The following is a 9,796-nucleotide window of genomic DNA, read 5'->3' as shown; positions in this document are numbered from 1 at the left end:
CTGCTCATTTGATTTATTTCTCTCTTTCTTTATCCTGTGAATTCCCCGTTCCTTCTCAAACACAACAATTTGCATCTTCTTGTTGTCATCTGCTAGCTTTTGAATTACCATCCTCGATCTTCCCTGCCATGCATCATCTGTCCACCTCAAATAACCACATGAGTTTAGCCCCTATACATTTCAAATTACACAAACACATTCAGTGACAATGCAAAATTCAGGGACAATGCAAAATTGAGTGACAATACAAAATTGTCTATGTTATACCTCATATGAACAACTCATAAATCGTCGGCCTGAATCAAATCCTTCATTACAAACCCTAAAGACTGGCCTCAGTTTGCACCCACATTCAGTTGTACCATGTTGCTTAATCTCACATTCAATCTTGTGAGCCCCCTAATTGAAAAGAGCCATCAAGTACAAGAAAAATATAGCAAGAAATCGAGAAAGAACGCACCTTCATCACTTTTTTGTGCCAAAAATGAGCTCTGAGGTTAGTATCCACTCGCCGTCCATGTCGCCGCCGCCGGTGCATGGTACTTCCTTGACAACACCGTTCGTGACGCCACCATCGGTGCATGATACTTGGTTGAAGTCTTCGTTCTCTCTCAATGGCACATGGCGGGATCTGGCCGCCATGCCCTCGGGCTTTAGTGGAATGAGAGGGGCTGACACGTCGTTGCCTTCCCACGCTAGGCTAGGGATTTGGAGAAGAGAGTCGGGGATAGATAGAACTGAGCCACGGGTTAGTTCAAACATACTTCGAGGGGTTATCAGCAAAAATGCCCTTGACAGATTCGGTCGATCCAGCCGTGCGTGGCAGCCCATGTGGCAACTTTGCGTGTGATTTGGGTCTTAATGAGTCCGCATCAAAGATGATGTACCACTCTTATGTTGCTTTTTGTTTATATATGAATCCGTTACCGTAGCTAAAGTTTTTGTACCCCGCCTATGGCCCTGTTTGGATACTCTAACTCGGTTAGAGGTTAGAGTTAGATTCTAACTCTAGACTAACCCTGAACTAACTCTAACCAAAGAGGTGTTTGGATGGAAGGGTTAGATTGTCAATAAATGCACTTTTTCCAATCATTTGGCTCCTTTATCTAGGATTTTGTGTGGTGGAGGGAGAGAGAAAAGTAACTTTTTCTAGGCCCCACCTAACTCTAACCCAAAAAAGCACCTCTTGGGTGGGTTAGATTTTTGGGATGGGTTAGATGCATCTAACCCACCCTGTTTGGATTTTTGAGGGTTAAATGAGTTCAATCTAACCAACTCTAACTCTAACCCTAGGATCCAAACAGGGCATATAATTAACTCCTTTCCTACCAATACCCACCTTTCACTCGTCGTCCAACACTTGCACCTTGCCATGCCCGTGGCTGCTGACGCTATTGCGCCGCCGGCCCCCGGCCGGCCACCGGCCATCCAGTCCTATGATGTTTGATGTGGCTTCCTTTTTCTACCCATACTTCTTCAACCCGGCGAGGTCACTGTCCTTAACCAGCCTTCATTGTTTCTTTATAGCTCCTAGCATTGGGAGGCCCAGCGCAAACAGTGTTGGCCAATTTTGAAGCCCTTGTGGAATAGCTCATGCATTTGAATAGTTTTTCTTAAATACATCATCAAAATTCCCTCACTTCTGGCGACGAGGCGTAGAATGTGTATATTTTATTACTCCTCCATTTTAAAATATAAAAATGTTTTTCCGTACAATAATATAAAATCGTTTTTGTCATTAGTGTAGTGTAAAAAGCGATTTTATATTATAGGACCAAGGAGTATCTCGTATATACAAGACGTTCAGCGGAGGAAGAGGGAGCCGAGTCGTCTCTCTTGTCCTTGGCAACTCTGCCAACTTCAAAACACTGCCATATAACGAAAAAAAGAAGGAAATATGTAGTAGTACTAGAGACGAGAGCTAGCATCCCAAATAGCATTGCAGGTCACTAGATGGCGGCGGTAGAATTTGGCCGTCACCAGAAGATGACGCTCGACGCGGAGCTGTTGCAAGTGCTGACCGCCGGCGACAAGGTCAGATACTGAGCAGACAAGACCATGGTGCCGGGCAAATAGACGGCCAGGTCGCGGTAAACGTCCATGGCGCGGCACCGGGCCGTTTCCTTCTGGGCGTGGCGAGCAACGGGAACACGGCTCTGCACCTTGTCGCCAGCCGCGGCCATGTCGAGCTCGCGGCGCTCCTCTGCGAGAGGGCACCCTCGCTTGTCGCCGCGCGCAACAAGTGCCTCGACACGCCGCTGCACTGCGCAGCGAGGTTCGGGCACGCGGACGTGGCGGCTGTCCTCCTGCCGAGGATGCGAGCCGGCGGGGCGGAGGAGGAGTCCGCGCTGCGGGCCAGGAACCAGACGGGCGCAACCGCCTTGCACGAAGCCGTCCGGCACCGCCGTGCCGGTGTGGTGGATCTGCTCATGACGGAGGCTCCCCATCTGTCCTCCGTGGACGGCGACGATGGTGTCTCGCCGCTCTACCTGGCGGCGGCGACTCACTCGGTCCAGACGGTCCACGCGCTGCTACGCCCGTCAGAAAACGGAACACCCTCACCGGCGTCGTTTTCTGGTCCGGAGGGACGGACTGCTCTGCATATTGCGGCGACTGTTAGCGAAGGTACGAACATCAACCTGTTTTGGACTTGGACTGGAGGCTGGAAATTCGTGATTGGCATTGGCTGGCCCGAATGCCACTTGGGTGGCCTAGACACTCGGGCTCGACTGTCAGCCCAGGCCTCGATATTCCCTGGAATCGCTCGACTCCCCGTTCCCCTGCTCCCTGTTCCCCGCGTCTTACGGTCGTCGCCGCCGCCGCCGACGCCGCTTCCTCTCCACTCTCCAGGCCGATCACACGGGCCCAGACCGTCGGCTTCTCCGCCAAATCGAGGTCCGTGACTTCTCCGCGCACCCAAGCTGCCGCCACCACTGCCCAGTCGGAGCTCGACGGCGGCACTGCTTTGGCCATCCCCACCTCGGACAAATCCCTCCCCGCGTGCCCAGTCCAGCTCCGGTATGATTCGCTACGGCCCCTTCTCTCCCCGGTCTGACAGCTGCCTCGGACGGCGGCAGTATTATGTGATGGAACAGGCGGAGAGACGAGTCCGATGGCGAGTCCGGCGGCGGAGCTCCGATTTCCAGCACCAGCAGTGTGCGCTTGCGCTGCTTGCATGTGTTGCTCTGTTCGTGTAGAAATTCAACACTTGACCACCGAAATAAGAATTGAAATCGTTGCTTCTCATGGATTCCAAGTGCCAAATACATGAACATCCAAACACCAAAATTGGCATTGAAGCTCAATACAGTGTCATGGATATATTTCGCATTGGATCCAATTAAATGACAAGCTTCCCAAACGGAACTACTCCAGTTAGCAAAGGTATGAGTGAGAATTAGAATGACTACAGCAGAACACCTCACCAGAATGTACTTGTTCCTTTCTGTTCTTCTGTCTGTTTATATACTTTAGTTACTCAAGGAGCCAATAATCCTAAACTGAGAAATGGCCGATTTTCTGTTACTCAAACAAGAAATTCAGTAAATTTTTGTCATGTGTTCTTTCACCTGCTGACAAAGTTCTAATCTTCAAGCAGTGATTGTTCAAGCAATACTGAGCTGGCAGACACAAGGTCCAACTTTGCTAGCCGCAGTTGATTCATCAGGAAGAACACCTCTCCATTTCGCAGCGCTGTCCAGAAAATTTGATATCGCCAAGCGATTACTGGATGATCATGCTTCCCTCGAGCTAGCAAGCATTTCTGATAACAATGGATCATTTCCTATCCACATTCCTGCTATGAAGGGGGATACGAGAACCCTGTGTGAGCTCATAAAGAGATGCCCTGGCTATTATGAACTGGTTGATAATCAAGGAAGAAATCTTCTCCATTGTGCCATCAAGCATGGTCAGGATAGCGTGGTTCGCCACATTTGCCAAAATGACAAGTTAGCCATGCTATTGAATGCGACTGATTGTGAAGGAAATACCCCGCTCCATCTTGCTGTCGAATGTGGAAATCCAAGAATTGTCAGTTTACTATTGGCGACACTGAGTGTTTGCATGGGCATTACCAACAAGGATGGCCTAACTGCTAGGGATCTTTGTTGGATTGCAATAGCACCTCGACAGAGTAACTATTTCCTGGTAATTTTGTCTTTTGTTATCTTCGTATATTGTTATCCTCTTACATTTCTGTTGTGCTTAGACTCAGTTCGCAGTTACTGTTATGCTATTCTTAATTTGTAATTTGCTGTAGAAAAATACCACAGAGCTAGAGATAAGTTTTTAGGGTATAGCTAGAGATAAGCTGGTTCATCAAATAAAAAGTAGACGAAAGTTGGTTGGACAAGTTGGATTATCATAGTCCACCACAACCAAACGCAACCTCACCATTTTTTTTACTATAGGTGGAAACTGCCCCTTGCGTGACCCCGTCCTCACATGAGCATCAAAGGCATAATAGCATCTACACCCAGGCGCCCTAAACCCGTCTCGAACGTCCGGGAGGATGTCCGGTCAGTGGTTGATAAAAAAAACACAGGCGGTCTCAAATGCCTGAGCTAACAAGCAACCCTCATATCCAACCCAAATATGGGGCAGGTATGGGATGCCCAGGAGCGTCTGCCACGTTGGACCCAACATGCCTACCTCACCACAAATTGCACCAAATTCACCCTCCTACTGGATCCATTTGTTCTCTCCTCTCTTCTTCCTTCTCTGTGTCGGACGTCTCACAGCTCCGCAGCCGTCTCGAACCTCAGCGCCGCTAGGACCGGCACAACAGTCCTCTCTCCCGTGCTCACCGCCGTGGACATCGCCGCCGGCCCGGAAGCCATCGTGGTACGTCCGACAACTCTTAGGCTGCCCCTTGCGCTCTATGTGTTCGATAGAATGTCCGACCCGGTTTTTTGTGATTTATTTGCAGAGAAAGCCATGAATTCGGATGCTTCATCGGACGATGAGTATGGACCGATAGAGCTTGATAAAAGGATTAAAGCTAAGTGCTTTGATTCGTCGGATTCCGACGAATAAGTGGACATGCTCATGCTCATGAGCATGCAAGAGGAAATGTACCGGCAGGTAGAGCATATTCTGAACTTCAAGGGCTCAATCCAAGGGAGAAGAGTGATCAATCAGGATAGGGTCTCCTCGACATGGCTACTGCACAAGGACTACTTTGATCCGGACCCAACTTTTCCAGATGATCCATGGTTTCGTCGTCGTTTTCGCATGCGGAAACCATTGTTTTTGCGCATTGTGGAGGGAGTGAAGGCACATGATGACTAATTCAAGCTCACGAGGCATTGCTGTGTGGCCAACCTTCTTTCTCTTCCTAGCAGAAATGAACGGCTGCTCTCAGAATGCTTGCACTTGGTACTGCCGCAAATGTCGTTGGTGAGATGGTCCGGCTGAGGGAGAGCACATGCCTGAAGACTAGTGTCATTTTTGCCCGCGCCATGGTGCAGGTGTTTGGAGTTGAGTATCTGAGAGAACCAAATGTGCAGGACACAAAACAATTGTTGGCTATTTGAGAGGCCAGAGGGTTTTCAGGAATGCTCGGATCAATTGATTGTGTGCATTGGCAATGGACGAACTGCCCCAAAGGTTTGTGGGGAATGTATCAAGGTCACACCAAAGAGGTCACCATCGTACTCGAAGCAGTGACATCACATGGCTTATGGATTCGGCATGCTTTCTTTGAAATGTCGGGTTCTCGTAACGACATCGACATGCTTCAAAGATCTCCCTTGTTCAGGAGGCTTTGTAATCGGGAATCATGCAACTACACTGTCTGTCAACGGTCGTGAGTACAACATAGGATACTGTCTTGCCATCCATAACGGGCGGCATTTGTGAAGACCATATCCGAACCACACGACAACAAACAAAGCCACTGGACACCCGAGTCGAAGATAGCCGTTGCAAGCAGGCAACTCCAAGTACCTGGACTAACCAGGAGGCGGAAGCTAGGGAGCACTAGGCACCCGGGGGTCGGAGGCCCCGGTCATCCAGACCGACCAGAATGAAAAAGCCCTTCTCTGAGTGCCTGAGGGTCCAGGACCCCGGGGACCTGGACCACACAGAGGTGGTATGTCTGCCTGCTAGTGACCCTGGGCACCCGGATATCCTGACATGACCACTATCAACTTGGTGAAAACCATTCCAAAATGCGACATTTATGGGAATGAAAAGTATATGATAGAAATGTGTTTCCCAACTCTCATCATAACAACTCCTCTTTATAGTACGTCTTCTCCTATGACTCAAATTAAAGCGAGAACCTTTTGTGCCAAGCGAAGAACACTATCTTTTCTCCTTTTTGACTAGGGAGGAGGGTTCACCGATGTCCGTAGGCACACACGAGATTCCAACGTCCTGACATAAACTTGACAACCGACATTAGATCTCACTAATCCTATTGTTATCAACTCCAAAGTAGTAATTGTGTGTCAATGCACTTTCAATGGGAACCGGGAAGGACGCTGATTAAACCAGCAACCGGCCACTAACTTGTTGGTCAGTGATGAACACATATTACAGGCTAGTTAATTATGAGCACAGGCTGTGGTAGCATTTTCGTCCGCACGGAGCGAACCGGGGTGGAAGAAGGCCACATCACTGACCGGCCAAATTTAGACCGGTCAGAGTTGACTACTGTGGGATGCTTATCGCCAACGCGTCCATGCTAGCCCATTTGTGATGAACCTCATCACCCACTCACGTTTGAAAGCCAGTCAGTGATGATGAGTTTGTAGTGTTCGGATCTGTAGTAATGGAACTAGGTTTGCATGTGGTGATGAGCGCATGTGTGTTACATGGCCGGATCCGATGGTTGAGAGTCATTTGCCGTGGGGGTTGTGGTTTAGCTTTCTACTGACCCGACTATTGGCTTGCCCTGGACGGTCCTATTTGCGGATGTTTGTTCGTTCGGCGGTGCCCTGCCTGTTGGTCTCCCCGCTGGCTACCAACAACACACTCGAAATCGTAGCGATGTCAAGATTTTTCGTGTCAAGGGCGTAAAGGATCAGAATTGTAGAAGGGTGTAGTGCGCGGTGACAATCCCATTTATGCTCACGGTTATTTTCACAATTCCGAAATATAGAAAGTCTGGAGCGTGAAAGAAAATATTAGTCTATTCGCCTTCTCAAGCAAACGATTTATATGTGGTCAAAGAATATCATTGGCAATGATCACTGTCAATACAAATACAAACACAATACAAACATAATCCTTTGTAGACAATTCGAGAAAACATCTTTGAAATAGTTCACTTAACTTCTCTGTTTCATTTGGCTCTTGCCCTTTTGCGGGTCATTCATAAAACTTAAATGTTTATATGTTACTTGATTTCTTGGCTGCAATTGGTATTTGCGTGAAGGATGCAACAAATCATCTAGTGGGAGAGAATAATACAGAAAACGAAGCAAACTATTATTAGCTGTACACTACACTATTTTACGTGTTACCTCCTCTGTAAACAAATGTAAGAGTGACCTAAAACCTCTAGATGACTAAATTAGTTGTGCTTTTGTCCACAGGATCCGTATATCATTGCGGCAGACTGTCTCTGGTGGCTGAGAGCACCATGTACTTTAGAAGGACGTATTCGTGCGGAGGACAAACTCGCTACGAAGAACGCTGCAGAGAAACAACACAGCATGACAAAAAGTGGGACGATTGCATCTGTTCTGATCGCCACCGTGGCATTCACGGCAGCGTTCACCGTGCCTGGGGGGTTTGTCGCCGACGACCATGCTCTTGCGGGGACGGCAATACTGGCGAGGCATTTTGCATTCAGAGCATTTGTGGTGTCAGACACCATGGCATTCGTCTGCTCCGTCGTCGCCACCTGCTTCCATATATATGGCGCCGCCCAAACAATTCCACGGAGCCACCGTGGCTGGTATAACAGACTGGCGTCTGGGTTGGTGCCGGTAGCATCACAGTTTATGATTGCTGCATTTGCATTTGGGTTCCACCTCATCCTGGGTTCAGCCAACCGTTGGCTCATTGTCCTCGTATACACCTTGTCTTTGGCTTCACTGCTCTCCTGCTTCCCTAGCATCTGGGCTCCATTCCATCTTGGGCTGGGAAAAGCAATATGGCGTCGAGCCGGATGGAGGGGACTTGTCAACATACACGAGCGACCGTCTAGCCTGCGGCAATTGTTGCCTTTTTTCATAAGGAGCTTTCTGTTCGAAAATGTTAGACGGTCATTGTTTGTTTTGCTCATCGCCGCTACGTTCGTCGTCGCCATCGTACTCAGTATTGCTTTGCCAAACTACTGAGTTGGCTTGTTTGTAATCTGATGAAATGTATTCGTTTGAGTAGTGTTCTCAGTCTGTATGCACGGGCCAATTCATGGATTCTTCCTTTAGGGCTTATTCATTTAATCCCTCAGGGCTTGTTCGGTTAATCCCACCGAGGAGGGGATTGAAGAGGATTGGAGGGGATTGAGGTGAAATTTAACTTGTAGGGGATTTAATCCCTCCCAATCCCCTCCAAACCCCTTCAATTTTGGAGGAATCGAACAAGGCCTTAAAAGGATTGAAGAGGTTTGAAGGGGATTAGAAAGGAATTTGACTTACATGGGATTTAATCCCTCACAATCGCTCTTAATCCTTCTCAAACTCTGTGCAACCAAACAAGGCCTGGAAGCTGCTAAGGCCCTTTTTGTATAAAAGCCTTAGGATTATTTTAGTCCAAACTAAAAAGTCCCTAGTCCCTATCTGTTTGGTTTCAGTGACTAAACATGAACTAAAGGTTATTAAATGACATGTTAAAAAACAATGTTACCCCTACTAATGGACTAGAGATTATTAAATGACATGTTAAAAGTAGAGGCATTGTTGAAAAAAGTCCAAAAAGTCCCCAAAAAGACTCTTCCTTAGGGATTTCTTTCTTTAGTCCCAATTGCCCGCTTTTAGTCCCTAAAAGTCCCCCTGTTTGATTTAGATGAGACTAAAAAAGACTTTTTTTAATCACTACACAAAAAGTCCCTATAAACAAACACCCCTAAACTGAATATTATTACATGCGGTGATGCTTATCAGGGATCCTCGTCACTTTCGCATTCAATTAGTGGCTTTTCGGAATATTCAAGTAGTGTCATTCAATGGTGCGCCGGGTATTTATTCCCTAGCAGTCAAGAGAACCCTTTTCAATTATGGCCATATAAGAACAAATACAATAGGATGACGTAGGCGGATTGTAGGACTTAAAATAATATATTTGTGATGAGTTGGAAGAGAGAAGATGAGATAGAGGAGAAGTGGGCTACAATCTAACATTCGCCTGTACCACGTGCTTCTAGACATTTTGTGAGAAAGGATGATGAACCTTGTATCACTAAAGTAGTAATTATTTACATCTATCTATTGTACTTGTCGGTTATAAGTTTGACTATAGATAACGTGTCAATATCAGCTGGTTGTACTATTAACCATGCTCTAAGAAGAATGTTATCGTGGGTTAGCTAGTGCGTTATCGTATACTATATGGAAAACGAATGCCTGTTGTATACCTGTGGGTTTTCCTCTCGCGACTGCAATCCTATTCGCCGCGAGAGAGACAATCTTCCAACGCCATTCTCCGACAACTCCCCTCAGCCGACGACTTCAGTCATGAGAGGATTCGTCAGATTCACGCGTGTGGATCGTTTTTAGTCCTTGTAGTCTAGATTTTTTATGTCGTTGATTGTCTTCGCTTTAGCGGTGATGATGACGACGCTGATTTTTTTGTTGGATTCTTTCCTGATGAGGTCATCGGCTCTATGATTGGCAATGGATTT

The 9,796-nt window shown here is 47.4% G+C and overlaps 1 protein-coding gene across 3 annotated transcripts; it reads left to right on the top strand.

The window, feature by feature from the left end:
* Positions 1 to 1,767: 1,767 nt before the first annotated feature.
* On the top strand, positions 1,768 to 8,333 carry LOC123425833 (protein ACCELERATED CELL DEATH 6-like). 3 transcript variants are annotated; one of them, XM_045109572.1, is made up of 3 exons: positions 1,768 to 2,625; positions 3,599 to 4,149; positions 7,545 to 8,333. In XM_045109572.1, the coding sequence occupies exons 1-3, from the start codon at positions 2,316 to 2,318 to the stop codon at positions 8,292 to 8,294; spliced, it is 1,611 nt and encodes a 536-aa protein (XP_044965507.1). In that variant the 5' UTR covers positions 1,768 to 2,315; the 3' UTR covers positions 8,295 to 8,333. The 3 variants fall into 3 exon arrangements, with proteins under 3 accessions (XP_044965507.1, XP_044965508.1, XP_044965509.1); XM_045109573.1 differs by lacking the exon at positions 1,768 to 2,625 and adding an exon at positions 2,795 to 3,384 and having other exon boundaries at positions 3,596 to 4,149; XM_045109574.1 differs by lacking the exon at positions 1,768 to 2,625 and adding an exon at positions 2,797 to 3,384.
* The last annotated feature ends 1,463 nt before the right edge of the window (positions 8,334 to 9,796 follow it).

The sequence above is a fragment of the Hordeum vulgare genome, chromosome 2H, assembly GCF_904849725.1.
Source record: "Hordeum vulgare subsp. vulgare chromosome 2H, MorexV3_pseudomolecules_assembly, whole genome shotgun sequence".
NCBI lineage: Eukaryota > Viridiplantae > Streptophyta > Magnoliopsida > Poales > Poaceae > Hordeum > Hordeum vulgare.
Note: the sequence above shows the minus strand (reverse complement) of the source record. Positions and strands in the feature narration are given on the sequence as shown.

What these genes read in the sequence shown, in the direction of transcription:
- LOC123425833 (XM_045109572.1), top strand. Translation starts at nt 2,316, where the DNA reads ATGCGAGCCGGCGGGGCGGAGGAGGAGTCCGCGCTGCGGGCCAGGAAC. An exon ending in TGCGGCGACTGTTAGCGAAG is followed by an intron (nt 2,626 to 3,598) that starts GTACGAACATCA and finishes ATCTTCAAGCAG; the next exon opens with TGATTGTTCAAGCAATACTG. An exon ending in GACAGAGTAACTATTTCCTG is followed by an intron (nt 4,150 to 7,544) that starts GTAATTTTGTCT and finishes TTTTGTCCACAG; the next exon opens with GATCCGTATATCATTGCGGC.